The following is a 27730-nucleotide window of genomic DNA, read 5'->3' as shown; positions in this document are numbered from 1 at the left end:
AACGTATCACTGAATTACATGTGCCAAAGACCTCAACCACCGTTCGGTAAGCATATTTCTTGGTCATTTTTAAGTTGAAGTTTCACCACCCTCGCACGTACCTATTCTACGCTGCTCTGCCACGTTTGCGTCACTCCTTTAAACGTCCCGGGCCATCACGGAGCTAGCTGCTCTAAATTCTGTCCTCAACCCCTCCATGCGCTTTCGCTTCCTACACCCAACGGACATCAGCACCGACGGCTACAGTGACATCGATTGAAGTCGCCGCATCGACGCTTACGGTCGAGCGCGTCCCTTGTTTTCGCTTGAGCTTTCAGGACAAATGGGCTTCCCCACATATCACTTTTTAGGTTCATCCTCGTGTCCCTATCTCCCTCCTCGACAGTGTTTTGTCCTTTACATATTTGAACGAAGTTAAATTCTCGTGTCCTTGATTTGTTATGAGATGAGGGTGGAAGATAAAATTATGACTTCCAAGGACAATAACATGTACGCACGAGGTAGAGCTGCAAGCTGGGAGAAGAAGAGATTTAGGATGCAGTAGAAATTACTGAGGAAAGAACGTGGAGGACGTGTCAAATAGTGGTAACTGACACGGAGGGTTGATGAGAAGAGGAGAGGCGACGAGCGCGATGGGGATCTGATGCGGACGTGCTGCCCGGTCTTGATGCGCCAGAAATCAACCGACAGTGACGACATGCTAGGCTGCAGCAGGTCGGACCCCGGCGCCAACGTGTCCGAGCCGGAAGAAACTTGAAGGTATTTTGTCCCATGTCTTCGTTGTCCTACTCGTCATGTTCGCATTCTTTGCGCATGTCATTTTCTGTGCAACCCTAGTGGTGCCTGTGAACATCGTCATCTCTTTGCATCAAGACACCAATCCCGCTCCTTCTTGGGACCTTTACTCAATAACGAAAGATATAGAGTCAATCTTTTTCGGAGTGGTAACAGGTCACACATCACTCAAAATTATGGGACCCTGTCGGCTCATACTGCAGCCTGGGTTCAAATGATGGCATACTAGCAAAACACCTGAGTCGCTTTACATAAAACATACCGACGAGACTCTTGGCGCTGTCCCATCCTTTTACTTGGTGTCTCAGGGGTATATCACTCGATACGACTGGGGGCAACACCGAGACTACATACTTGCACGCAAGCAGTGTAGGCCTTCCGTTCTCTAACTTGATTCCTTAGACATTCTGTTTAGAAGGGAGCGTAAGAGCCGGTCTATGAGTCTCGACCCATTTACAGTGTAGTCGGCCAATCGGAATCGCTCTATTGCCTATCTTTCCCTATGCCGTATCGTGTAGTAGAGGTTCGACATGCCATGTACCATGACAGTCATAGAATGACATGCCAGGGCCAGAGTGACGTCTTGACGATGAACAGACACGCGCGCAGGGGTATGCTATTATTTGTTCATCGCACTAATCCAGATTCTACAGCGAACATCATGGAAGGTCAGAATGTCGGTCTGATTCCCATAGTTTGAGATTCATCTTTGTTACTAGAAGCGCGTGGAACACGACTTGAGCACTAGAGAATGCCTGAGCTCGGTTAGCTAAAGCTGATGGACAAAACGTACCTAGCCATCCAATTACCATACGATGCCTTGGGATGTCACGTCAACACAGATTTCCAGTAAAGAGGAAGCTCTCACCTGCATTAGGGCCGTCGTTAAGATGACAAGAGCAGAAGAACCTAAAAGATTTCTCAGTAACCAATCTTCATGTTCTAAACAAATCATTCCTCACACAATCCACAAGCAAAGTAGAATATGTTGTGCTCGATGAGAATCTCGAGCAATCGGTTCTCGCCACCCCACTTTTTCAAACTTTTGGTGGCTTTGTATAGGGAAAATAACACGATTTCTGTACGGCGTCAAAATATGCTTTTCAAGATTGACAGGATGAAAGCTCACGCAATTCTGCAAGAATAAGGAGACTATATGCCGCGACGATGACGTCATTCCCCCCGAAATCAAAGCAGCTTACAGAGGGTATCGGTAACATCATCACTAGATGTATATAATCAATGATCAGTTGAACGTCAACGAGAGCAGGTGGATGGGGTACTTACTTATCGTTGACGACGTATGCATGTTCATGATCACGATACCCAATATGATATAGAGCTAAGAGAATTGAGTTGAATACAAAAGCACAAGATTTAGCCACATACTGCTGTACTGATCGTAAAAAATAGGACAATCGATCGTTTGTTTCCCCAAAGTACACATGTACGTGCTACGAATATACCTGGAAAAGAGCGTGAATGAGATTTGCAAACATGGAACGTGTTCAAACCATACATTCCGCGCAGACCAATATTACACCACCGATGTCTAGGAGCGCGTAGGTGTTAATGTCTCAAATGAACGATCTGCCACAAATACTGACAAGTGTTCAGAGTATAAAATATCTGGCACAGCTGACCCCAGAAAATCAGTCTCGGAAGTAGCAAGAAGTATGCTGAACTCACAGATACGGTCTGTGATGAAGCGGGTTGTACCCACACTAGGAAACCCAAAGTTTACTAATTAGACAGCGAAGAGATTGCATATTCGACGTACTGATCATCCCCAAAGTCACGAAGACAAACGGGAGATAACGACAGATCAAGTAGAGGAATTTAATCATGCACCATCGTCCATGGAACAGATAAGTGACCTGGGGTTGAAACGAATGCTCAGACAGTCGATTGACATACGAACTCCTAGTAACGTACCTCGCTCGAGATCGTGATCAAGTAGTCGTACACCTATATCAAAGAAGTTGTTTAATACCCAACAAAAATAGAGCGCTAGTATTCACCAAGACACATGCTATGGCCACTAATTTGGACGATCAGTTGCGGTCCATATCAAGTGTGCATAGAGACGGTTACCATTAGCGTACTGGCCGAGTCGATGAGCCACCATCACTAACTCGTACTGGAAGTACTTACATTCAGGCGTAATAACATAATTCTCAACTCGGTTAATTCGAGTGAGGAGTAGTCTGAGAGTGAGCTCATCGCAATTATCACTAGTAGTCGTAGATAGGAGAGTTAAGAATTAATGAATGGAATATTACTCGCGCTGAAGCAACTGAATATAGGAGAGTTAAGAATTAAGGGATGCAATATTACTCGCGTTGAAGCAACTGAATATAACTCAAGCAAGTCGGTGCGCTTCCGGTGCATACCAGTGTCTCAAGAGCGCCTATGCAATGCATAAATGGCACGTCATGCGGGGAACGTTGGACCTGGACACGTTCCACTATATGATCAGCCTATCAAAATTCGACGTTCAATTGGCAAATACTTTGATAGATTCCGGGCCCTGGTTTTCACAACGGAAAGCCTGCTTCTGTGAGGTACCAAGCACCTGTCCGAAAGGGTCATCCCTCCGGCTAAGACCAGTCCGGAGCAGCGTACGGCGCTACGGCGGATATATCTGCAGTCCGCCGACCATCCATTTTATTGATGCGCATTGGATGAAACCAATGATCGTAGGCGAGGCATAGCATAACTTTAGACATTTGAGCTGATAAAGGCGCATATTTCTGTAGCTGGTCCTAGTTTCGCATACTGGGGCAGAAGTCGATTGCATTTTTGTGACATGGTCGACCAGATCCGGTATGGTTGAAGACTCACGAAAGTTGCTCGCACATCAATGATCATTCCACATTCTCCTCGCTTGATAGTCATACTACGAGCATCGTGAAAGTGGCTGAAGGTGATCATCTTGGTCTGAGAGACCTTTACCATGGTCCATCGGGCAACCGGTTCAAAGTTCGCCTGTATCTGTCAAAGAAAAAGGAGAGGTAAGGTATCCCGACCCGCAGTCATGCAGTCCTGTGTTGAACATGGGCGTCAGCTTAAAGTCATGAACCAAAGAATCACTGCAACGCCTGCTTGTGACAGTGATACAGCCACATAGTACCTGACAAGAACTTCGGGAATGGCATCCAATGACAAGCTTCGTATAAATCTCACAAAGCGCGCAATGGATAACTCGGCAAATGTATCGTCGCGGTAGAGCGCTAAGCGCTTCAGCGAATTGGGTTGATTAGTAATAGCAGTTGAGAATTTTCGTAAAACAGCCATGACGTAATCAGCAATAATATGTGATTAAGTAAGCTAAGCGAAAGCATCGCATTTGCCAACGACGTCTCTTCCCTTCTTCTTCATCTTACACCTCATCACTCTCCTCAAATTAATTATTGTCTTTAATCATGTCCACCTTCCCCATCTTTCACACCTTGAACAGTGGAGCTGGCTTCCCTGGACTATCCTCCTACTCTGCCGAGCAGATATCATTAGCCCCTATGGAGCAACCCCTATATGATCAGAAAGCCGCCGACCTTGCTGCGCTGGATTTAATACCTGAAGATGACTGGCTCACAATTCTGGGGCTCCAATCCTCATCTGCGCCTGGTGCATATTGGATGCATGTCGACTCTCCTCCCATTGCGGAGTCAGACGTCCAAAACGATTTCACCGCTGCCATTCGCACAAAAGTTTCCCATCCTCGGGTAGCTCATGCCTGCGATTACTGCAGGCGCAGAAAAACAAAGTGAGCGTTTCTTTTCATTCATTCTGCTTTGTCTGACGTTTTGGGATAGTGTTCGGGGGATCAGCCGGTGTGTACGGGCTGTAAGAAAAGAGGCAAGGTGTGCCAGTGGACTCCTATCAAAACCACTAAAGAGCGGCGAAGCCGGAAACCTTACGACGTTGGTTCTGAATACCGCCCTCGACCAAGTGCATCTGCCAGTCTGCCCCGTCTATTGTGGCGCCTAGGGCGACTTATCCGAGCGTTATGCTCCCGAATCCGATGACCATTTGGTCTATCGAGGATGCTATGTCTGCAGCGCAGGCTAGTACGATTTCGAATGCGTCTTCTAGTCGGAGCGCGCCTTCTCCCACTGGTTGGAGTCCTCAGTATGACTCGGACTGCGATGTTGAATGGATCCCGTCCCCTCTTTCCTCTTGTCCTTCGTTGGGGAGTGCTAGTGATGACTCATCTCGCGAATCGTCGCCTTTGGACACGCCCACCGCGCGCCAATTCAACACCTGATCCGATATATTTTTCTGGGGAGGAGCCGGCGCAGAGTTTCGACGATATAGATGATTTCTTCAAAGATCTATATCAAGCTCTATCTCCCGAGTGGTCTTCTGTCTGGCCGGAGATGCCTTTTGCTCAGTAAGCGTTATTGCCACGTCATCTTTCGTGGGTTCGCAGTATGGACGCTTTTGCGATACCTGTAGGCACATATAGAGATGCGTTCTTATTGCAGTGACAATAAAACACCTTTATTTCATAACTCGAGTTATTTTTACTTGAGGCGCATTTCGTGAGAGCCTCTTGGCTAGAAAGTTCCACTACTTTCTTCAATGAAATTCAAAGCAGTGCAGCGTTGATCCTCATGATGCCAAGCTACCGCGGAGCGAAAACATTGAGCCAGTGCTCAAATATAGCCCAGTGTGGGCCTATGAATTTTGATCGTTGTGGTAGTACATGTACAGTAGAAAACGAAGCTGCACTAAGCAAATATAGAGGCGATACGAATTACAAGTGGTGCAGTAAAGAACAGAGTCGAGACGCAAAAGTGTTGGTGTATATGGTGATCTAACCGTGTGAATCAACTGCTGAGCTCGCTACCTAGAACTGCGGTGCTCACCAAATGGGACGCCTTAATGCAATGCAAATGTGGCAAGCGACAGTGGCGATACAAGTTGGGAGTGAGTTTGAACAGAGTGATATGAGCCAACCGATAGATATAAGAAGAGCGCATTAGGGTTGGTGAAGCGGCAGCTAGTTGTTGACATAACCGAGGACTTGTTGAAACTCCGATCAAGGCCATTATTGGTGGTACAGTTTGAGAAAAGCGTTCGCACGAGAGCCCAAGGGGTATGTGAAAAGATGAAGAGACGGTGGGCATGATGCCTGCTAATTGAAGCCGTCGAAATGACCCTTGAGGATCCTCTCGCCCATGGGAGAAGGGGCGCGATGCCGGCGTCCAGGGTCAATGCTCACCGTTGCCGAGCGCCTTGCCTTGCGAACAGGAAATGAGGGTAAAGTTGTTGTTGCAGGGGAGACTGCGGAGTTAGGTGGAGTAGCAGGCATAGTGGGACTTCGATTGCTCGTATTATCCAAGTTCGGAGGCTGAAGAAAGAAGAAGATGAATGGCGCATCACATCTACTTTTTAAATATATACCTTTGCAAGTGCGCTTCCGAGTGATAGACGCCTTAACAACCCAGCTCCACGGTCGGTCTGGGCTTCAGGGGCAGGTGGAGCGGGCGCAAACCGCCCAGATGTACCAGCCCAACGGGGATGAACAGAAGCTGGAAGTTCGTCGAGGGCGTCTTCTGTGGGGATGGGTATGAGTTAGTGAGGGGGAGAGGGCAAACGACTAAGGAACGGACCATCAAACGAAGGTTGACCACCAAAGCTGCGGTAAGGAACCGAAGATGGGGATTTTGAGGTTGGAGACTGAGACAGAAACGAAAGGATGGGAGAACTGGATGGGGAGGCAACCGGAACATGGGGAGAATTTAGACTCAATGGAGTCTGTAGCTGGGGAGGTGAACCAGGTAAAGTTGATGATTCCGAGGAAACGGACATGGAGCGGTGCCTCCAGTGGTGAGTAGCCATCGGAATTGGTTGAGAGTGCTTCACGGAGTCGTCCTTTGCATGATTATCTCGATTCATGTTGATTTTTGTGGTATAAGGGACGGAGTGAGTAGAAGAAAGGAGAGCAAGAGTTTTACATTTCTCAGATCAGTCAGACGACCTTTATAATTGGCGATGGCAAACCCCGAGTGTGTCATCCCACGTGGTCACCGCTTTACAATTTTGCTAGTTCATCGATCGAACCGATCATTTCTCCTTTTCGCTGCGAACTCCTTTCTTGAATGAGTGTTATAGTGGTGAATGCAAGTGCAAGGGTAGGGAGATGGTAATGAATCACGGCAATGAGGTGAATAAATGTGGGGTAAGTAGATAATGCGGGGATATGATCGAAAACGGAGCTGCAGACTCAGAATGAGACATGTACTTGTCAGGACTCGATTCGGACAGCGATCAATACGCACCGGTGAGCTCAGCTTGAATCAACTGTTTTATAGAAATTGTAATTGCGGTCTGTGCAATGCAAATTGAATGATAGCTTGAACCGATAATCCGGAGCTAAATTGCAGAATTGGGAATGTTGTAGATGGCGCAAAGTCTTTCCATACTGGTATCACGTCCTTGGAAATAGAATTGCGGTTCAACCAATGGTTCACACATGTATTGTCAGCATCTGTCACTTGTGTGGGGAGATTTTCTGTGTTTCACCCCAAGAATCGACTCTGCTAACTCGAAGCGCTGAGCAAGCAACGTTTGTTGAGAAGTGTACGTATTGCTTATCTTATCTTTGCCTCATTGTTATTCACTTGGAGCGTCATTCTAACTGTGTAAGGGGTTTTCATAACGCCCAGATATTTCAAATCAGCTCATTATGATTCATTTAGAATCTTCTAAATTTGGAACTTGCTTCTCAATCACTTAGCTTATCCCTGTAAACTGCGACCCTGTACATGTCCGCTGCAGGATCCGCAGTAGACATGACACACGACCCCTCGCAGGGACGAGTATTTGAAGTCGAATGCCGTCAGTTGCTGCCGGATCTAGAACTAGGTTATCCCAACCTGTGCCGCGGAACAGGTGCAGATGAACCACGTGCAGGTAACCTCGAAACCGGCCCTTCACATAGCCAGCTGCCCGCCTGGTGCCGCAACTTGGACTATCCGTCGCTCTAGTCCTAGCAGCTCAGGTGACCGCGTAGACAAGTCGGACGAGCCTCAAGACCTGCAGGCAGACGGCGAATCGAGTACGTGTTTGCTAGAAGCGTGGTTGGGGAAGATGAGGGTAGCTCTTATCCAACAAGACGTGACTGCGTGGATTGTAGGGGATTGCAAATTGCCATCAATTTCAAACCGTTATTCTTATCTCCGCTCTACTGAACTTCGTCAGCTCAAGCTCCACCAGCAAATACTGCACACAAGGCTCGCAGTATTCGCTACCGGACCGTCTTCGTCCATACCGACACAGCACAGCGGCATTAGAATTTCACTCTTCGACAGCAGAACCGTCTCATCGTACTCGGGGCCGCGGTGGTTTCGAGTTTGATGGTAACAAACAGTTTCAACTGGGCGGCACCTATATTTGGCCTTCAAGCAATGCAAGCATAGACCAATTCAGCAAAGAAGACGTGGGCCAACCAACCTAGCAGTCTTAGCACTACAACTATCTTTACTTCGGCCTCGGTCCCTACATCATCGGCTCCGGAATTAATATCCTTCTCTCTCCCTTCTCTCAATTCCGTTCGATGGAGACACCACAGATCGACAACAATGCTACCAGTAACAACCGTGTCATCGACCTTTCACATCACCTATCGGATGAGGCTAGGATTCGAGTTGCCAACCCACTAAAAGATATCATGCGAGTGATCAGCGAGTGCCCAGTCACTGATCTCATCACTATGGCAAACGGTAATCTCACTGTCATGCACAGTGGCGAATTGTAGTCAAACAGATGCCTTCTAGGCGATCCTCATCATTCCCTCTATCCTTTCCAGCAAATCATGTACGAAGTACCATCTATACAGGACCCATCTGATCCAGTCACCTCATGGAACAACTCTGGGCGAACGCAGATCTTCCATTCTTACAGAGATCAAGAGTGCGCACTACCCATTCGTAATGCCTTCCAGTATTCCCGCGCTGCTGGTCTGGTACCGTGCAAAGATGCACTCACCAATTTCACAAACTTGATATTCGCTCCGCCGAACCATCATGTCATGTTGACATTCGGGAACTCTGATGGTCTCACAAAGGTCTTTCGTATCTTCGGCCAGAAGGGAGATCATTTCTTGACCGACGAGTTTTCTTATCCCGGTCAGTGAGAGTATACTATTCCATATTTGTTCTGAACTAATCCCGTTGTCCTGTAGGTATCACAAACTGTCCTCTCCCATACGGCGTCAAGTGGGTTGGTATCAAGATGGATTCTGGTGGTATCATTCCTGAGGAGCTAGAAAAAGTTCTCATCAGATGGGATGAGGCAAAATTAGGACGACGACCTCGCCTTCTCTATCTCGTTCCGTAAGCTTCTAGACTTCAGTCTGAATGCACACCACATAATGTATCATCAGGGTTGGCCAGAATCCGACTGGATCAACATTGAGCGTGGATCGTCGCAAGAAGATCTATGCCATCGCGCAAATATGGGACTTAATTATCGTAGAAGACGGTATGTCGACTCAGCGGTGTCATCGCACCTCGTCTGACATTCTTCTCGCAGATCCATACTATTTCCTGCGATACAATGTCCCTCAAACGAACTGCGCGTCAGCAGATCCTGATGAATTTATCGAGAATTTCAGAAGCACTTTGATACCTACGTTCCTGTCAATGGATGTCGACGGCCGTGTGCTTCGTCTCGACACGTCAGCACGCCTAGTAACTGAGCTTAATCACTTTTTTGATCATTGTCTGCAGGTTCAGCAAAGTGCTTGCCCCCGGAATGCGATTGGGTTGGATAACAAGCAACAAGCTTTTCCACCTGAAACTGGGAGAATATACCGATTCATCGACCCAGCCGCCGCACGCCTTCGGACAGATGTTCGTCACCGAGATGCTTAGCGAACACGGCTGGAAAATCGATGGCTTCTGTCGGTGGCTGAGAAGCCTATGCCTGGACTACCAGAACCGCCTTGATTTCCTCCTAGACGTTTTCCAGCGCGAAGTAGAACCCACCGGTTATGCGAAGCGTAAACCGACCTGAAGCAGGGATGTTCGTGTGGATAGAAGTATTTTTCGAGAAACATCCTCGGTTCGTTCGCGAGCGGTGTTCTGGTGGCTCGCCTGTTGTTGCGCGGACTAATACGGAATGCCTCCTAAAGGAGCTTATTGAGAGGTTGATGAGTATTCATGGCGTCGTGTTCATGCCAGCTTCTACGTTCGCTATCCCAGAAAATGCTCTGTGGGTGGAAAGCGATGGGCATGTGCCGTTGAGCGATGTGAGTGTCCTGGATTCAGCAGTACTTTGATTGACTCCGCGACAGCGCACCAGGTTTCTACGCGCAACGTTCGCTGGTACGGAGGATATCATCGAAAAGGGCATGATACGCCTTGGCAAGGGTTTACGAGAATTCTTTCAAGAATAGCAGGAAGAGCATCCGCAGTGATTACAAGTACACGCAACATTAAAAGTACATGCGTCCATGAAATCCGTGATGAAAGAATGAATCGCGATCACAAAGGCACAGGATCTTCGAGCGTCAACGTCTTGTCAGCGACGCGCCTCATGAGTTCATCCGCCCTATCCAGATTCGCTTGTATCTTCTGGTCTCTGCCACCCATCGCCAGCTCAGAGACCGCCCATATTTTTTGCATCTTGGGTACTGAATCCCGTAAGCCGGTCGCTATCATGAGGAAGTTTTCAATCGGGACGCCGGCATTTCGCATGCAATCCATCGTGCAATTTAAGTACCCTGGAAAATGGTCATGAAACGCGTGCAGTCTGCGCTGGATCACCCACATGCGCACAATTCGTCATCCTCGGGGTATTTGCTGGATGCGTGCGTGTACTCTCCTGCACCTTTCACATAGCTAAACATTTTTTCCACAGGATTAGTAGCGTATCGGGCCATTTGCACGTGATAGAATCCGATCATCCTGCGAAGCGAGGCGATGGTTAGCACAGGACCGGAGGCGCGCAGAGGGAGAGCATACGCATGAGCAAGTCCGTTGGGGTACACGATGAAAGATGATATGAAGCCGGGGTCAACCGGCTCATCACCACGCGTCTGTACAGCTATCTCGCTCTCTTTGACAAGGTACTCAGCTTCTTCCTTTAGCTGTTCAAGAGGGAACTTGGAGTCCAAGCCAGGGTCGTCGGTGTAAGCCTGCCATGGGGTTTAATTTGCGTCCAAAAAATATAGCGATGCGCGACCTACGTTCATGAACATCTTGAGGTACATACTCCGGATGCCTATCAAGAACGAATGCTCGAAAATCGCTCCTCTGCTGGACTTGGGAACATCCTTCCAGATGGTTCTGCCCCATTCGACCAAGTCGAGAGCTCGTCTGTAATACTGGACACCAGCCTGAGGTTGATCTCTTAAACCGCCTTCGAATGCAGCTCTCATTAACCATGCGCTAAAGCGACTGATCAGCAAAGTTTTTGAAGATAGAACCCGACCTTGCGCACCGAACGGTCACGGCCAATGCGGGGCGGACATCATCCCAGCCATTCTCCTTCAAGCGTTTCTGTGCCAGTTCTTGACGGTCTCGAGTCCTTCAGAGTCCCACGCCTTGCGAGCCGTGACTTCGAAATAGACTGTACTTTGATTAGTACAATTTCGACAAGCGATGATAGCATAAGATCACCTTGTTGATTGTACATCTCAATCCAATTAGGTTGATTGATATGGAACACGCGATCGTCACGCATAAAACCATTGCTCAAGTCCGTCAGCCCCTGCGCCGTGTAAACACCAAAATACAACAAGGACATAGAACAATCTGAACTCGCCTCTAGGTTTCCGCGGTGCACAAAAGTGCCTGGTTTTTCAGACTGAGGAATTATTTTCATTCCCTTCATCGATTCTACCCCTTTGCTGAATTCCTAGTAAAGACTTCTCTGTCAGCATACCGCCATTTATGGAAAATTCCCAAATATCACCTCATACGCAAGTGCGATAACCCAAGCCTGCACCCACCGACAACACTCAGTGAAAGCATACAAGACTACGACTCAAGCTCACGCTGCTAGACACTTTTGCAGGACCCGCTCTCCGGAGCTCAGGAAGCATATCCGTCGCGATCTGCCAAGGGAACTTGCCCAATTTCTCATTCATCGAGAGAGGGACGATAGGCGGCCCATTTAAACGCGCATTCGCTGCTTTCAGATTAGCACTATACTGCTCTTTTTGTTGTCGCTCCACGGGGCTGAGATTAGTGTTTGGCAGCGCATCCAACGCCTTTTGCCAAGCATGAGCGCTTTCCCTCCAATCCGCAAGCGCCTACGCACAGCAAGTAAGCCCAGCCTAATCGGGACTCAAAGAACATACGTCTCTGGACGCCGCCAATCGCGACCACGCTTTCGCATAGCCCGGATCGATCTCTGTAGCCTAACACACGTATTAACAGTCCATGCAGCATCCACGACCGTAGAAGGGGTACCATATGCGCATCGTCCACAGCATCTAGATATCTATTTAAAAATCGAAATCAACACAGCTTAAAATACATAACATAATAATAACACCATACTCACTTGTTCAAGGCATGGTGGCAAGCGGCGCGGTTTGCATATAGAACAGCATTCTTATCATCCAAAGCGATGGCTTCGGTGTATTTGATGATCGCCCCGATGTAGTCGTGCTTCTTGAATGACTCGTTGCCTTCGTCCTTGAGCTGTGCGGCTGTTGGTTCGGGCATGTTCGAAAACCAGGAAGGAAGCTTCGAGCACTAGTTGATGTGTGGCGTCTCTGCCGTTGATGTAGATGAGATGATTGGCCCGGAAGACGCTAAGGCGAAGAAAGTCAGATTTTTGGGAATGTGGTGGTGGAAGCTGACGTTAACTGACGAGCCCAAGACTTTGAGGCGGGGGCAATTGGTCTACACGAGGCCAGACCATCGATGGGCTGGTGCGTTTGTTACTGTAATTGTTACGTGTCGGCGAGGTCGACTCGTCTAGGCGTGGCCGGCATATTACACTCTAGTGCGGGCAAGTGGCGTACTCACGATACAAGTTATGCGTCGACTAACCATGATGCACGATGGTGCCGTACTCGTGATGTGTTTCTAGCGCTCGTTCAGACTATGATCAAGATATCTCAAATTGGACTGGTAGGTATCTCATCCATTAGGTATGCTGAAACGTAATCGATTACTAGTATACAGTGAATTAATCTGTATCAAAGGAGAGAACGGGTTGTGCTTATTACTAACCCAAGGAATTAACGTGACCGACGAATGTAGTGAGCGGGGATATCAGATCGCAAAAGTGATTCGACCGATAACGGGTTTAAAAGTACATGCAAAAAGTATGCAACGAGGTTTTCATATTGGATGGATGAATAGGCGCTATGTATGCCTTTAAAAGCCTTGGGAATGAATGTGGACGGCGACGTGTGTGAGTGTCCGAAAAGGAAGTGCCAAGGATTATGCGTGACCCGTAAAAGAATGGAGGGCGTGTTTCAAATTGTAACGATGCGCGAGAACAGCTAATTTGTTTAACAGTAGTCACGAGGCAAGGAGCATCAACCCTTGAATCCGAAGATCCGCGTGATCAATCCAAGAATGCAAGTTCACTCAGTCGGCGACTCTCTGCGTCTTGGATACCCTTGGTCTCAGATAATATGCTTCCACGGTTATGCATCGTCGGCCTGATAGATACCCGTGGAGAGGAATGTTGACTGGAAGTACTGGATAGATCCGCATTGGACCTTAAACTCCCAGTCACCGAGCGCCGCAAATTGGTGAGCGAGTTAGTGCCGAATCTGGACAGATGTGTTGAGACCGATGAGCGCCTGCGAACATTTGACTCTGATGTACGCCGCCGGGATGGAGGGACCGGGAGTGGAGAACACAAGTTCTCCTTGTCTAGTATAACCGGAGGGGATGTGTCCGGCTGAGATGGTGATCCTAGAGAGCTAGAGAACGTGCAAGAAATAGGACTTTCGACAAGAATGGCGTGATCTGGGGGAAAAGAATTCTCCACTGGGGTGGACGTAATTATGGGCGGCTGAACATGGTGCGGTGGCGGCCGCGGTGTTGGAAGCGCATGCTCTGCAGGCTCCTCTTCGAGTACTTCTAGGTGTGAAGATGGGGATAGTGGTGGGACGCTACTGGAAATTGAGGATCTTGCTCTGAATGGCATCTCGGCACCAAGGTCCGCGCGAGCGCAATCGGAATCACATGCTGAGGACTGGGGTAGTGAAGAAGATGCCGAATATGACACCCCTGATGCCAGCGCACTAAAGCTGGGCAGCTGTCTTGGGTAGACAGAATCCGAGGCACGTGTTTCAGACGAACGATTTGCGGACATCCATTCTTCCTTGATCCTTGATGCCGCACTGAAGCCACTCTGGGCTTTGTCAGGGGCGGGAACGGGAGCTAAGCGCTCGTCGGCCTCACGCTCTTGTTGGCTAAGATCTTTCATAGGCGGGAGCAAACCACGCTCGCGCAGCGCAGCCTGACGATTCTCACGAGAGACAAAAGAGTTAGGAAGTGTGGGAGAATGAACAGGAGTGACGCGTGGTGATCGAGGAGGTCGGGAAGAGCCCGAGTGCCCCACACCAGCTGGGGCACGTGTTGGACGCGGGGGTGACGACCCAAGCTGCGAAGATGAGGAAGTTGCCGGAACTGTGATGTGTAACCTAGATGTTACGCGACGAATCAACGACGGTTTCATGGTAGGTGATGGTTTCGTTGTGGGCGGTAATGATTTATGGATATCAGTATTTGACCTGTAAAAAGAAATGTCAACTAATTGGTAGATAAAACCCTCGGAACAGAGTCCGAGATGAAAAGCGAATAAGAGAGAAGAGAAGTTGGAGTTCCAAGAACATGTATTACTGCAACAACCTCCGCACAAGTGCCATGGTAAGAGATGACCGAAACTTACCTTAGGAGACCGACGAGCTTCTCGGTTGCCTCAACTGGTTGCTCGAGGAAATGATCACTAGACTTTTCGTTCACCACTTCATCATGAAAAACTTTGCTTGTGCTCGTTGTAGGTATTCCGGGTAGTGCCTTTTGAACATCCCGGGGTCGGTGCGGGGGTTGGCGGACGTTCTTTGGAGTGCTGATGTGGAAACTCGTACGACGCTCGACCTTTTCAGGTGAACATGAGCGGTCGCTGTCGTCCTCGCTAGGAGGTGGAAGTGGTTTGGCAGAAGACTTTGACCACCAGCGAAGGCGAAAAGTATCAAAGCCGATAATAGATGGCATAATTATGGTCTGGCCAGCGATGAACTAGAACCGGGAGTAAGGAAGGGGAGGACAAGTTGGGTGTCTGCCCTTTTAAGTGAAACGGGAATAAGTTAACACACGGTATGGGGAGGAGCAAGCGTGACGGACCTTGTTCGACTTACAGTAACCGAGGTCTAACGGAACGTCACAGGCTAAACCACAAGGGGTGGATAAACATATTCGGAATTGGTACCTAGCTATAGTGAGGGCACACCTAGTAGGCTAATAGACAAATATTCGAAACTTTGAAGCATGTTTCCCTGCAGTTGTTAATATTTTCTTACACGGTTCCGCAACAAAAAGACTTCTACGCGGGTATGAATGGCGATAAATTTTTTTGATGGCTTGGAGGTCGAGAAAGAGTTCGTCAAACGTCAGTGTAAGCGCTCGTAAGGCTTCTCTTTAAAAAAAACTATAACAAAGCGCCGTTAGGGCGGTAGTGCCTATGGCCGACCAATACTCCGCGTCGTATGTATTTCTCCTCCAAAATGTTTCAATGCAATGAATGAAATTTTGACATAAATTTTGGATGACATCTAATTTATATCTAAATCCTTTATATATACAAAAGCAGGTCAGGTCAGGTCAGTATCACACCATTCGGCGAGAAGCAGTCATATCGTTTTATGGACCGCTGCAAGGCCGCTGAGAACTTTAACGAAAAAGCTCAATGGATCAAAGGAGTCGAAAACTCGTAGCTTCCATCATTGATCATCATCCAATGATCAGTGCTTCGCTAGCCACGTTTGGGCATTCTTCAAAGTTCACCGTTGAACGAGGTAGTGCACGAGGCTTCGCAGTGGCTATGGATCCCTTTTACCATGTGTCCGACGTTCAGCAATGGCCGGTCATTACTACTTCTTCGCTAAGGTCGCTTAATCGTCAACTGACGGCGTGGAGCACCGTGGAACTAGAATTCCCCGTATTCTCTGTATTCTCCGTCTGCTAACTATTAGGCAGACTTACTAGGCAGACCATTTTTCCCCTAGCGACTTCTCAGTGCTCCACCGCAATGTTTTAACTCCTTTTGAATGTAGAATAAGTTTGAAGGTGCGATGGCATAGTGACTGGCGAAATGAAAATTAATGACTTGACAGGCCACTTCGGCGTTTTGCGTCCTGCCCTGCTTCATTGACTTGTTGCTCAGTTACTCAGGCGTTGTGAACTCGTTGTACAGAAGTACGTACTTGGACGATCAATTGTCGATATCAAGTTGTGGCGCCGGAAACAGGAAAGAGTTTTGATATCCTCCGCAAGTAAGTATAACATGAAGAACACTAACTTCGATGGTGCATGATTCGCAGATCTCGGGCAGCCCTGTAGAGTTCAGGTGACGGATGTCCTGTTGCCTGGTGCCTCCTGGCGCTCGTGGTTTCGAATAAGATATAGATTGATCGGGGAACTACATTCACGCAGATAGGTCAGTTTATCCCGGTAGTCTAATTCAAAAGAATTGGACTGGACTAGATCGCACAGATTGATTGCCTGTGGTATCACGACCGCGCATTTGGTAGTTGGAATCGCGGCTCCGTTTGACGATGTACTCGATAGTGATACCGGCAATAGCTGATACGAACAACGTTAAGAGCATCGTTGTACAAGAGATTCAGAAGTCAGCGCCATTTGAATATCCAACCTCCGTTCAAGGTCCTCACTTTTCCATGTTTGCTTGTAGGCACTTCATATCCGCGCAGTCATGAGAAATTCGAGTGCGAAGGAATGAACGAATGATGAAGCTCTTGTGGTGATACGAGCACTTGCTGTGGCGCATCCCTCAATTAGGCAAATGGAGAACTCGGACCGTTGTCTTCGCGATGACTTTCCCTTTTATCCGCCTGGCAAATAGGCGAAAAGCATTTTCGAAGCGCGAGGATCGGAAATGTCCCGGATGGAAAAATGCTTTGGGGCTTCACCCTCTCTTTCGCTCAGCGCTTCATGCTTACTTCCATAGCGCAACTGAGTGTAAACGTGGCAAACCCCGATGTTCTCGTCAAAACCAAGGTGGGTTTACCCATCGGCGATCTCGTAAGATATTGAATCGTTCTGATGAGGCTCTTCGACGACGTAGTATGCTTACGGTATGTCTTATCATGCTACGCCATGTCACACCGCATACTGACCCAAAACCGTCTTGGCAGTGGCTTTATGTACCCTGTGGGTAGGTAATGCGGCCATATTACTCCTTCTCCAACTAAAATTTCGGTCAATTGAGGCTTATGACTACGTCATTACATTGGATGAAGAGGTGCGAGCTCCACTATGAAGGCAATTCTATCAGCGATGACACCATTGTCAGCTGTCATTTGTTACGGGATCGACCTGGAGAATCGTCAAATATCTCTATCTCGTGTGTCGATATGTACCTTTCCTTTATCTAACTGTAATCTCAAGCCGTGAGTCTGTTTGAGTTGCCTTCTCTGTCTTGACATGCCCCATTTATCAATCTTATCAAGGGACACTGGAAAAAAATCCATCGCTCAGCGTAAGTCCGCGTCGACTCTCACCGGACTTGGTGCCCTTTAAACGACCCTTGTGTAGATGTGTCAAACGTTGTATTCCATGAATTCGTGTAAGCAGTGGCCAATTTGGTTGTCAACGCCAGTCATCTGACCCAAGTCATGTTCCGCAGATCTCGGTATCGTGATAATTGTCTCAGCAGAGAGTATGCCTTATCTGCGTCATGTGCCACAGACAAGACTGATCATGTGGTATCAAGGCATATTTTTTGCACGCACATATGTCATTTGGGACCGCTCAAAACGGGTGTTATGGACGTTCATCGTCAGTGTTACTGTAAGATTTGTCATGTCCCTGTCCTCGTGCTTTTCGCATCGCTTAATCGCCTTAGTTTCTCCTGACGCCCATAGTTGGTATTCTTGTGAAATACAATGCCTCGACGACCAGTAGGCGCCCCTCCTGATATTCCGTAAACCATCTGATGAATATTGACTTTTAGTCACCAATTGGGTTGCCACCGGGTTACCGGGCTGTTCCAAGACGGGTGAAACCTCTGCTGTACTTTATGTGTATGTCCTTATGATCATCGCCGAGTTAGGTGAGAGCCATGCGACATTGTTCGAATACCATCTAACCGATTCCAGAAATATTGTGTTTGACGTTGTATCAAGCCATTGCTAGATACCGACGTGAACGGAGTGCCAACGTGCTTAGGGTCCTTGTGCAGCATAATATATTCTACTTTTTGTGCGGAGTTGGTAAGTTTTGTCATTCTTTTCCCTCAGGCACAAAGTGTAATACCGCGTTTGACTCGTAGGATCTTCCGGCGTGCTCATAGTTGCGATTGCAATATTTCCTGTCAGTACCTGATTTTTTAAAGTTGACTTGAATATTACTGATTTGATCGGCGTACAGCCATCATACTCTGATTTGGTGTCCAGGTCGGTGTCAGATTTTGTCGACAATTTACCACGCTGACCGCCTAAGAAGTATACAAATTACCGTCCATGCCGCGCTGGTCACAAGGATGCACCGAGCGCTATGGAAATACAATGCAGACTATGCCCATCCAGATGAATTTTCCCTGACCACATTCAGTACTCCTTCACCATTACAGTCCCGGACTGTCCAAAGTGCGGTTAGTTATGTAAGTAATGCTGCTATTTCATGGTTCATCCAACTTGACAAGCAGCAATTAAGTATCTGGACGAACCTTTTGGGAAATAAAGATCGGGATCATACTCCTCTGGACAACGACCATTCCGGTGACAACACCCTCTTATGCGAATGGACATACTATGTCGCCACAAGACTCCCTCGCTGACACATAGGAGCGAGCACGGCGATAACCCTCGAGCAGCATGAGATTTGCTGTTTTAGTTAAAACTCCATAGCAAGCCATCGGACGTAGACTCAATTAATGCCAGATGATTTGATCTGCACAACCATTTCATTATGTTCATCTTTAGGGTGGATTTATCTCGGTGAGCTCGGATTTATGGAGAGGGTGAAATGCAATCAAAGTTCCGACCGCGGAAACGGCTGCGCGTATGAGAATCTTAAAGGGAGAATTTACTGACCTGATAAGGTTCTTGTTGGTATGATTGCGGTGTCTATACATGCTCCGCTGACGCACCATACGCTTCGGAGAGCTCATCAAGGGCTGATGTGATGGAAATGCCATTCCTAACATTTGAGGTGAAATCGCAAAAAAGGGCCCCGAACGCCATCAGATTTCTAGTCCGGGGAGAACCCATGACTTGGGGCTGCGCTACTCAAGCACGACAACACACATTCGGCGTAATTGGTGGTCCGTCCGGGTGACAATGCAAGAGTGACACCGGTTGACACACACCATTAGTATATTCTCGCAAGGAAATCCATGGTATTTGGTCAAGGCGATGAAAGGAGACTCCGATAGCTTGCCTAATACACACGTATAGCAGTCGGTATAATGAAACGACTTTTATGAACTGATTGTTTGTCAATGAAATGCATAGCAGCAATGGAGTAAACATACCTATCTATGATTCTATCCCAGCCATCAATTACTCTACTCGTCCTCATAGCCTTGTACAGGCTTTCTCGGCCGTTTCGGCACTGAGGTGAAGAGTCGCATTTAGATCAACACGATGCGAACCAAAACCGTATGGCTAACGACGTACAAGGATATGAGGTAGGTATGGGCTCCGCGGGAGTGTATCCGAGCCAATTCCTTCTGACTGCGGGTACAGTCAGAGCAAGCACTGGTCCTGCGAGCCCGATGACGCAAGAGTAAAAGATGACTGGCTGTTCATGTGCGAGGTATTGCTAGGGAGTGTTGGCCAAGGATATTAACACTTCAGGTCAAATAGTACGTACCAGATGCCTGTAGCCTCTTCGGAAAGGAGAAAAAATGGACGCCATGAGATGAGAACAATGCAGACACCAGGATTTGGGGGCCTGCTGCAACTTCGAGGTTCGGAAGAGGTCGTATTTGTTTGCACTTGTTGTGTAAAGGCTTTACAATTAAACATGAATAAACAACCATTCAAGCATGGCACTTGTCTATCAGCTTACTTATGTGGATGAATTGTTTAATCGTTCCACTAATCGATTTTGCTTCCTGGATAGAGCTTAGGTGGAATATAATGGAATTGAGGATATCACAGGTTCAAAAGGCGATTCCGGCGGATAGGTTATTGCCATAAAGAACACACAAAAGCAAGATGTCTTCGTACTGTCCCGGCCGTCAGATTGATTTGATCACATATAAATCCTCATAAATAATGTGTTTCTACTTTGTCCTAGGCGTTGACTTGTTGCTGCTTTGACAGCATCAACACCTGCTGGTGAAATTCGTCCTCTCTTTTGCGTATGTGAATCAAATTGCAAACACTGCCCCCTGGTCCACAAGTCTTGTTAAAAGCTTTGGCAGTGTAAATGCATATCTTATATGCGAATGTATGTTGGTCATACTGGACTCGGACGCATTTTCCCTACCTTGTGTAGTGCGTTTTACAGCGTCAAATTTCCTGCGAGCGGTGGGAACGCGCTGGAAAGGGACCAGTGTCAGAGAAGTTAGAACAAAGTGTGGCGGAGGACATAGGCGATGAAGTGAGGTATCTTAGATCTGCCAGCGGTGAGAAATCGCTCCTGTGAGTACTGAAAGACGAGGAACCCAGTCAATTGTTTGAGTTACTAAATCGGCGATTTGGTTAATCCCGAACAAGCAGGACCCACGAATATAAGTGGAGATACAAAATTTGAGGTATATAGGTGTTTGATGTCTAGATTGTCGGCCGCATATTTTGCGGAGCCGAAGGGATCTTGTCAGGCCTGCACGAGAAGTGCAGGAAAGAGAGGACATGTTGCGTGAAAATGCCAACCATGGAAGTTTCAACCTTCTAAGAGATCAGTTTCTGTGGCTTTGTAGACGATGATGCGGCGGAAAGTGATTGTGGACCATTGGGATCTCCGCCAGAGATCCAGTTGGAGCAGTTTTCTGATGTCGAGCGTTTTGGGCTCCTCCGTGATGACGGATGGTATAGCGGAAAGCGACGTCAAATATCTCTTTTCAGCTACCTTGGGGTCGTCCCTTTCGCAGGTGTTGCCAATATAGACAATAAGCTGTATATTCACTGGGTTTCTGCTTATCAGCGACTCGGACTTCATGCTGCGCATCGCAGATCTTGACTGCAGGGTCGTTATTCTCATTCGGAAAGCTTTACTCCTTCAGCATAGCTTGGTCGAATTTGGTGTGAAGGCCCTGAATCGTGCGATCGTACGCTATCACTTATTCTTATCCAAACCCGCTGGGCTGGAGTCGAGAATCTTCTGTCGGTGATCGCGAGAATTGCTTTTTGTTCGTCCTCCTAACTCCACATTTGATGATCCTTCTACCACGGAGTAAGCCATTCAGGTGCTGAAAACACAAGAACGGTGACCTACCAGCAAGGAAGCCTATCGATACAGACCTATTAACGCAACTGGGACACGATTGTAGTGGATCAAAGAGAAGACAAAAGTTACTGGAAAGTGCCTGGTACAGGGCGAATATAATTCATGGACCGACTGGCGACTCTATAAGCTTGTCATGAGCCCAGCGCAATCGAGGAACAAGGCACTGCGTGACCATATGGATATTGCAGCTGAACTCCAAGCGGGATGCAGTATCTTGAGAGTGAGTACAGCCGCCACACCCACAAGGAATCCAAAACGGTATGTGCTTGAATTTGGGATTTTGTTCTGCTGGCCAATCGTTCGAAGAATTAGAAGTGTTGCAGAATCAGCAGCTCACAAGTTCAGAGATATTGTGCGCTCAATGCGAGACGGGAGATATCTTCCTTCGGTTCCCTATGGTCGAGCCTGACACTGATTTTCAAACATTCACGTTAAACCAGGCAGGTAACATGATCTCTCTCCAGGTATGGTTGACCGTCGCGGCACATCGAGCATGATGCTAAACATGTGCATGAGCCAAGTTGGAAAAACATGCATAGACGTGACACTACAGAATGCGATATTAATATTATTTGAGGGTGCCTCTAGCGACGGCAGGAATTTGGGTGAACCTCGGGCTGCCATTGGGCTGCCAAGGATTTCCTTAGAGCTGACTGTGGTTTCTGGGGTCCTACCACTTATACTCGATCAATCAAATGTTGACTCTCGATTCTCGAATCTCGCATATCCTTTGATTGCGACTCTCAAAATGGGCCGAACACGCACGAAAGCCAAGAAGTCTGTATCCGCTGTGATGAACTCTTCACAATCCTCGTCGAGCTCAGCAGCTCCAGCCATTTCTGCTCTCCTTGACAAGGCTCAAGAGCTCATCGTACAGTGCGACTTTCCTCTGGCACGCAAATTCATCGATCGTGCTCTTGTCAGGGATGATGGGTCAGTGAGCGAAAAAAATCAAGCGAAGGAGATGATGGGCGTAGTGCTCCTCGAAACCGGGGAAGTGGACGAAGCGAGAGAGGTAAGTAGATGTTATCTCTTGACTTGGGTTATACACCTGATCATTTACTTGCCTTTAGTTGTTTTTATCATTACTCCCGCCACATCCAACAGCTCCTACGCCTCCGCCACCTTCAGCGCATCTTTATCTTGCACAACTCTCTGCGGATCCGCACACTGCTTTGAAACACTATCAGGCAGCCATCGACATCCTTCAGACACAACTCAAAGGCAAAGCACCTCTACCCGCCCAGGAGGATGAACATGACGAAGGAGAGGATGAGGTGAGAAGCAATATCGTGAGGGCTTACGTTGGAATGGTCGAGGTATGGATGGATCCTGAGTATGATCTATGGTGCGTCCTCAATTTGCCAATCGGAAAGCTTTGTGAAAGATTTGACATGTTCTGAACAAAAGCTTCGATCCTGCTGCATCGTCAACATGCGATTCCCTTCTGGCCAATGCTCTACAGATCGATCCACATGATCTTGAGGCTTTGCAATGTCTTGCTAGCGTCCGCCTCAGTCAAGAAAAAACGGAGGAGGCCCTAGCTGCACTTCTTACTTTCCCACCCTCCTCTCCAAACGCCCCTCCTGCGCGCAATCAAGCATTGGTTGCGGCACTTCCTCTTTCCGTGCGGCTTGCGCGCGCCAAGCTACTCCTGGAGTGCGGCGCTTACCATGATGCTCTTGATGTTTTGGAAAATGTTCTTGCGTCCGACGATTCCTCAGTAGAAGGCTGGTACCTTATGGGATGGGGGTGGTGGCTGGTGGCCGAACGCCAGAAAGAAGGAGGTGAAGTAGAAGGAAGTGAAGGGCTGACCTGGGAGGATATAGCTAGAGACTCAAGGGACTGCTTAGAAACTTGCCAAATGGTCAGTCAGTCTCATTTATACGCATCTTGCAAGTCCTGCTGTAATGACCGCGCAGCCTCCTTTCATTCATTGCGAGTCAATATCTGAGTACTGACTTTTTCGGATCCAGTTGCACAAGTCGCAGTCAGATCCAGACACGCCTATATTAGAACATGTCCAAGAACTTCTTGGAACCCTCGATGCACTAGGCATCACGCCGTCCCCGATCCAAGATGATGAAGAGGGCGACGGGGATGGTTGGGAGGATGCCAGCGATGATGAGGACGTTGAAATGTCATAACACGATGTCACAAATTGTGGCTCGTGTTCTACCTCACAGCTGTTTCATATCAGTTTACCTGGCGCAATTATTCCAGTGTCTTTGTTGTGAGGGATATGTCTTATCGACCATTTGCCTTTACTGGATTGAGCGGATGGCCTTAACAATCACTCAGGTAGTCATCACGATCTGTTCAATCTCACTAATGTGCGCCTTGTGAATTCGTTTGACATTCTCTGAACAGCTAGCAGTGCCAGTGATTTACGAAGCGTAAGAAATCGAATGCACCACTAACATAAAGCGTGCCAACCAATGCTACAGATAAATTATCCCTGCTAATGATCCTCTTTGCGGGCCAGGCTAGTTGTTGGTAAGTCACAACTATTATCATAATCAGAAACCATGCCTTATTCATCCTGCGAAAAGCGTTTTATGTGAAGACCCTACAACCGTCGCTGTGCTGACATGTCTGATAATGACACAAGGAATGATATCCAATGTGTTAAAGTCTATGGGCTTAAGGCGCATGCGCCAGAGAATTGCAAGACCACACGAGTCGGAAATTGTCATTATGACTTGGGTTCGTGATGGCCTACGTTCATCCGTGCAGCCCCAACATGCTAGCACCAAAGGAGTCTCAAATATCAATCGTACGATCAATCGATGGTTCCAAGTACTGCGCCTTGAAGACCTAGGGCACATACGCTAGTGCTTGCCCGAATTACAAGTTATTAAACAAACGCTTAAAAGCAGCTAATTTTCGAGCCTCATATTAGTGGCATCACGATCCATCACTCCAGGTTCATCACTCACTTATACACATCCCTCAAATATGACTCTGGTCTCAAATGATCCCAATTGATGGCCAGCAGTCAGTTCGTTTCGTTTCTTCAGCTATTTGCTAGGTTTGTACAAATCGGTTGGATGATGTCGGTGACGTCCTGATCTAATTCGGACTGTGGGTTCATAGTTGCCTCCTCTGCTGTGGTGATATATGATTATGGCGAGTAATGAAGTGAGTATTCGAGAAAACGCTGATGAACCAGATATTTCTAGTACTTACGCTCGGACGAGAGGTAAATTAATTGCCATCACTGGAGCAGCCATCACTGGAGCAACCATCTCGCTAAGAGTAACTCGATGTTATAGACCGAATTGATCTGGGTGAGCAGAGTCCCCCCATTTGAAGAACAGCCGGTAATTCAGGACAGAGGCAACACTGGTCACCAATGACCTCAAGTGTATGTAGCTTGTGTTGTAAGCATGGGTGAGAAGTTGCACTGACGTTCAAATGGCCTACTAGATGCGTCACACTAGGATGCTGTATGTGGTGTACGTATGCAATGCTGGCTGGGTGGTGCTGTGCTAATAAGCTGTCTATTGCAATCAGCGTGAATATTCCTCACATGCACTGTACTGGTGTCTTCTCACTGGCGGCATACAGTTCATGAGGCGTGTCGCTGACAAGACGTTGACGCTCGAAGATCCCGTACATTTGTGATCGCGATTCATTCTTTCATCACGAGCTTCGTGAACACATGTACGTTTAATGTTGCGTGTACTTGTAATCACTGCGAATGCTCTTCCTGCTATTCTTGAAAGAATTCTCGTAAACCCTTGCCAAGGCGTATCATGCCCTTTTCGATGATATCCTCCGTACCAGCGAACGTTGCGCGTAGAAACCTGGTGCGCTGTCGCGGAGTCAATCAAAGTACTGCTGAATCCAGGACACTCACATCGCTCAACGGCACATGCCCATCGCTTTCCACCCACAGAGCATTTTCTGGGATAGCGAACGTAGAAGCTGGCATGAACACGACGCCATGAATATTCATCAACCTCTCAAAAAGCTCCTTTAGGAGGCATTCCGTATTAGTCCGCGCAACAACAGGCGAGCCACCAGAACACCGCTCGCGAACGAACCGAGGATGTTTCTCGAAAAATACTTCTATCCACACGAACATCCCTGCTTCAGGTCGGTTTACGCTCGCATAACCGGTGGGTTCTACTTCGCGCTGGAAAACGTCTAGGAGGAAATCAAGGCGGTTCTGGTAGTCCAGGCGTAAGCTTCTCAGCCACCGACAGAAGCCCTCGATTTTCCAGCCGTGTTCGCTAAGCATCTCGGTGACGAACATCTGTCCGAAGGCGTGCGGCGGCTGGGTCGATGAATCCGTATATTCTCCCAATTTCAGGTGGAAAAGCTTGTTGCTTGTTATCCAACCCAATCGCATTCCGGGAGCAAGCACTTTGCTGAACCTGCAGACAACGATCAAAAAAGTGATTAAGCTCAGTTACTAGGCGTGCTGACGTGTCGAGACGAAGCACACGGCCGTCGACATCCATTGACAGGAACGTAGGTATCAAAGTGCTTATAAAATTCTTGATAAATTCATCAGGATCTGCTGACGCGCAGTTCGTTTGAGGGACATCGTATCGCAGGAAATAGTATGGATCTGCGAGAAGAATGTCAGACGAGGCGCGATGACACCGCTGGGTCGACATACCGTCTTCTACGATAATTAAGTCCCATATTTGCGCGACGGCATAGATCTTCTTGCGACGATCCACGCTCAATGTTGATCCAGTCGGATTCTGGCCAACCCTGATGATACATTATGTGGTGTGCATTCAGACTGAAGTTTAGAAGCTTACGGAACGATATAGAGAAGGCGAGGTCGTCGTCCTAATTTTGCCTCATCCCATCTGATGAGGACTTTTTCTAGCTCCTCAGGAATGATACCACCAGAATCCATCTTAACACCAACCCACTTGACGCCATATGCGAGAGGACAGTTTGTCATACCTACAGGACAACGAGATTAGCTCAGAACAATATCAAATAGTCTACTCACTGACCAGGAAAAGAAAACTCGTCAGTCAAGAAATGATCTCCCTTCTGGCCGAAGAGACGAAAAATCTTTGTGAGACCATCAGAGTTCCCGAATGTCAACATGACATGATGATTCGGCGGAGCGAATATCAAGTTTGTGAAATCGGTGAGTGCATCTTTGCACTGTACAAGTCCAGCAGCGCGGGAATACAGGAAGGCATTACAAATGGGTAGTGCGCACTCTTGATCTCTGTAAGAACGGATGATCTGCGTTCGCCCAGAGTTGTTCCATGAGGTGACTGAATCAGATGGGTCCTGTACAGATGGTACTTCGTACATGATTTGCTGGAAAGGATAGAGCGAATGATGAGGATCGCCTGGAAGGTATTAGTTTGAATACATTTCACCACTGTGCATGATAGTGATATTACCATTTGCCATAGTGATTAGATCAGTGACTGAGCACTCGCTGGTCACCCGCATGATATCTTTTAGTGGGTTGGCAAGTCGATTCCTAGCCTCATCCGATAGGTGATGTGAAAGGTCCATGACACCGTTATTACTGGTAACATTGTCGTCGGTCTGTCGTTCCTGCATGGAATGGAATTGAGATAAGGGAGAGAGAAGGATAGTCATTCTGGAGTCGATGGCTTAATACCAGAGGCCAGATTTGAAGAAGTAAAGATACTTCTGGTACTAAGGGGGCTAGGTGCGGTCGTGACGCGCCTGTGAGGCGGCACTGAGGCGGCTTCGCGAGTTGCTCCTTCTCTTGTGCAGGTATTGGTCGCTGGTGCATATCAATCTTCTTCGCAACACATGTTTCACGGCATATATAGGCTGTGCTGAGGAAACCTATCTCCTTTTTTGCGACGCGTCTTTTCCGGTTCTTCATCGGGCCATCAGGGATTTTCTCGGAAGCACTGCTTGAACTCGAGGCAGATTTGGCAGCCAGCACACGATCAATTGACTTCTTTGATGTCTGAGTCATTCGTCCGAGTGCATCTTGCCGTTTCTGGTAGCCACTGCCTGAGTGTTTCGTACCACTAGCCACTCTTGATACATTTTTTGGAGGTGCTGTACCACTGGCTAAACTGAATAGCATTTGTAGGGTTCATAGGCCGTGTGAACTGAGATCTATTGATCCAAGGTGATGGTGAGCTCGGTGCTGTGAGTCTCGAGTCTGTAGTTGCATGTGAAGGAGTGTGCACCCAAACAATATGCATCCTTGAGTCAGCAATCTGTATTAAGCGCACATTGGTCTTCATCGATGCATCGACAGCCCTCACATGTCACTGCACACTCTGTCTCAAATGCGTCACCCCTCGCTCGATACATGAGATACCACTCACAGGAGTTAT

At 47.8% G+C, this 27730-nt stretch overlaps 10 protein-coding genes across 10 annotated transcripts; 4 read left to right on the top strand and 6 right to left on the bottom strand.

The window, feature by feature from the left end:
* Positions 1 to 1600: 1600 nt before the first annotated feature.
* F5891DRAFT_1183157 (uncharacterized protein) lies at positions 1601 to 3018 on the bottom strand (the record flags this gene model as incomplete). The annotated part of the gene is made up of 13 exons (XM_041366251.1): positions 1601 to 1704; positions 1758 to 1874; positions 1925 to 2020; positions 2083 to 2137; positions 2185 to 2261; positions 2315 to 2347; positions 2403 to 2433; positions 2485 to 2519; positions 2576 to 2672; positions 2731 to 2763; positions 2817 to 2836; positions 2890 to 2899; positions 2950 to 3018. 13 exons carry the CDS (start codon positions 3016 to 3018, stop codon positions 1601 to 1603), a joined length of 777 nt encoding a protein of 258 aa, XP_041230790.1.
* A 1167-nt stretch (positions 3019 to 4185) lies between these two features.
* On the top strand, positions 4186 to 5270 carry F5891DRAFT_1275096 (uncharacterized protein). The gene is made up of 3 exons (XM_041370194.1): positions 4186 to 4561; positions 4611 to 4718; positions 4786 to 5270. The coding sequence occupies exons 1-3, from the start codon at positions 4221 to 4223 to the stop codon at positions 5060 to 5062; spliced, it is 726 nt and encodes a 241-aa protein (XP_041230789.1). The 5' UTR covers positions 4186 to 4220; the 3' UTR covers positions 5063 to 5270.
* Positions 5271 to 5776: 506 nt separating this feature from the next.
* F5891DRAFT_678253 (uncharacterized protein) lies at positions 5777 to 6781 on the bottom strand. The gene is made up of 3 exons (XM_041372760.1): positions 6414 to 6781; positions 6205 to 6356; positions 5777 to 6151 (listed from the first exon to the last, which is right to left on the bottom strand). The coding sequence occupies exons 1-3, from the start codon at positions 6697 to 6699 to the stop codon at positions 5936 to 5938; spliced, it is 654 nt and encodes a 217-aa protein (XP_041230788.1). The 5' UTR covers positions 6700 to 6781; the 3' UTR covers positions 5777 to 5935.
* Positions 6782 to 8359: 1578 nt separating this feature from the next.
* On the top strand, positions 8360 to 10201 carry F5891DRAFT_1126038 (pyridoxal phosphate-dependent transferase; the record flags this gene model as incomplete). The annotated part of the gene is given in 8 exon segments (XM_041364037.1): positions 8360 to 8525; positions 8580 to 8930; positions 8987 to 9137; positions 9188 to 9285; positions 9337 to 9481; positions 9534 to 9805; positions 9825 to 10054; positions 10100 to 10201. The coding sequence occupies 8 exon segments, from the start codon at positions 8360 to 8362 to the stop codon at positions 10199 to 10201; spliced, it is 1515 nt and encodes a 504-aa protein (XP_041230787.1).
* Positions 10202 to 10289: 88 nt separating this feature from the next.
* F5891DRAFT_1162073 (uncharacterized protein) lies at positions 10290 to 12479 on the bottom strand (the record flags this gene model as incomplete). Its single annotated transcript, XM_041365276.1, has 12 exons — positions 10290 to 10528; positions 10576 to 10712; positions 10770 to 10942; positions 10994 to 11195; positions 11248 to 11294; positions 11324 to 11376; positions 11427 to 11664; positions 11722 to 11748; positions 11804 to 12061; positions 12110 to 12169; positions 12222 to 12252; positions 12316 to 12479. 12 exons carry the CDS (start codon positions 12477 to 12479, stop codon positions 10290 to 10292), a joined length of 1629 nt encoding a protein of 542 aa, XP_041230786.1.
* Positions 12480 to 12855: 376 nt separating this feature from the next.
* On the bottom strand, positions 12856 to 15407 carry F5891DRAFT_1008072 (uncharacterized protein). Its single transcript, XM_041360518.1, has 4 exons — positions 15233 to 15407; positions 15140 to 15178; positions 14671 to 15020; positions 12856 to 14512 (listed from the first exon to the last, which is right to left on the bottom strand). Exons 3-4 carry the CDS (start codon positions 14994 to 14996, stop codon positions 13333 to 13335), a joined length of 1506 nt encoding a protein of 501 aa, XP_041230785.1. The 5' UTR covers positions 14997 to 15020; positions 15140 to 15178; positions 15233 to 15407; the 3' UTR covers positions 12856 to 13332.
* Positions 15408 to 16692: 1285 nt separating this feature from the next.
* Positions 16693 to 19014, top strand: F5891DRAFT_1008054 (uncharacterized protein). The gene is made up of 16 exons (XM_041360517.1): positions 16693 to 17018; positions 17086 to 17095; positions 17156 to 17175; positions 17230 to 17262; positions 17314 to 17410; positions 17471 to 17499; positions 17556 to 17586; positions 17647 to 17679; positions 17734 to 17810; positions 17866 to 17920; positions 17974 to 18072; positions 18119 to 18232; positions 18292 to 18332; positions 18390 to 18415; positions 18465 to 18621; positions 18675 to 19014. Exons 1-16 carry the CDS (start codon positions 16914 to 16916, stop codon positions 18699 to 18701), a joined length of 954 nt encoding a protein of 317 aa, XP_041230784.1. The 5' UTR covers positions 16693 to 16913; the 3' UTR covers positions 18702 to 19014.
* Positions 19015 to 19268: 254 nt separating this feature from the next.
* F5891DRAFT_1008042 (N19M, NADH-ubiquinone oxidoreductase 9.5 kDa subunit) lies at positions 19269 to 20074 on the bottom strand. The gene is made up of 5 exons (XM_041360516.1): positions 20034 to 20074; positions 19836 to 19974; positions 19640 to 19784; positions 19495 to 19574; positions 19269 to 19447 (listed from the first exon to the last, which is right to left on the bottom strand). Exons 2-4 carry the CDS (start codon positions 19878 to 19880, stop codon positions 19528 to 19530), a joined length of 237 nt encoding a protein of 78 aa, XP_041230783.1. The 5' UTR covers positions 19881 to 19974; positions 20034 to 20074; the 3' UTR covers positions 19269 to 19447; positions 19495 to 19527.
* Positions 20075 to 22020: 1946 nt separating this feature from the next.
* Positions 22021 to 23759, top strand: F5891DRAFT_1102610 (uncharacterized protein). The gene is made up of 4 exons (XM_041363603.1): positions 22021 to 22431; positions 22490 to 22764; positions 22827 to 23283; positions 23393 to 23759. The coding sequence occupies exons 1-4, from the start codon at positions 22165 to 22167 to the stop codon at positions 23561 to 23563; spliced, it is 1170 nt and encodes a 389-aa protein (XP_041230782.1). The 5' UTR covers positions 22021 to 22164; the 3' UTR covers positions 23564 to 23759.
* A 1372-nt stretch (positions 23760 to 25131) lies between these two features.
* Positions 25132 to 26921, bottom strand: F5891DRAFT_1126034 (pyridoxal phosphate-dependent transferase; the record flags this gene model as incomplete). Its single annotated transcript, XM_041364036.1, has 7 exons — positions 25132 to 25233; positions 25279 to 25798; positions 25851 to 25995; positions 26047 to 26144; positions 26195 to 26345; positions 26399 to 26749; positions 26804 to 26921. 7 exons carry the CDS (start codon positions 26919 to 26921, stop codon positions 25132 to 25134), a joined length of 1485 nt encoding a protein of 494 aa, XP_041230781.1.
* Positions 26922 to 27730: the final 809 nt, after the last annotated feature.

This window comes from Suillus fuscotomentosus (assembly GCF_016647785.1).
Source record: "Suillus fuscotomentosus strain FC203 chromosome Unknown F5891scaffold_7, whole genome shotgun sequence".
In the NCBI taxonomy this organism is placed as follows: domain Eukaryota; kingdom Fungi; phylum Basidiomycota; class Agaricomycetes; order Boletales; family Suillaceae; genus Suillus; species Suillus fuscotomentosus.
The sequence above is the reverse complement of the archived record's forward strand: the minus strand, read 5'-3'. Positions and strand labels throughout refer to the sequence as shown.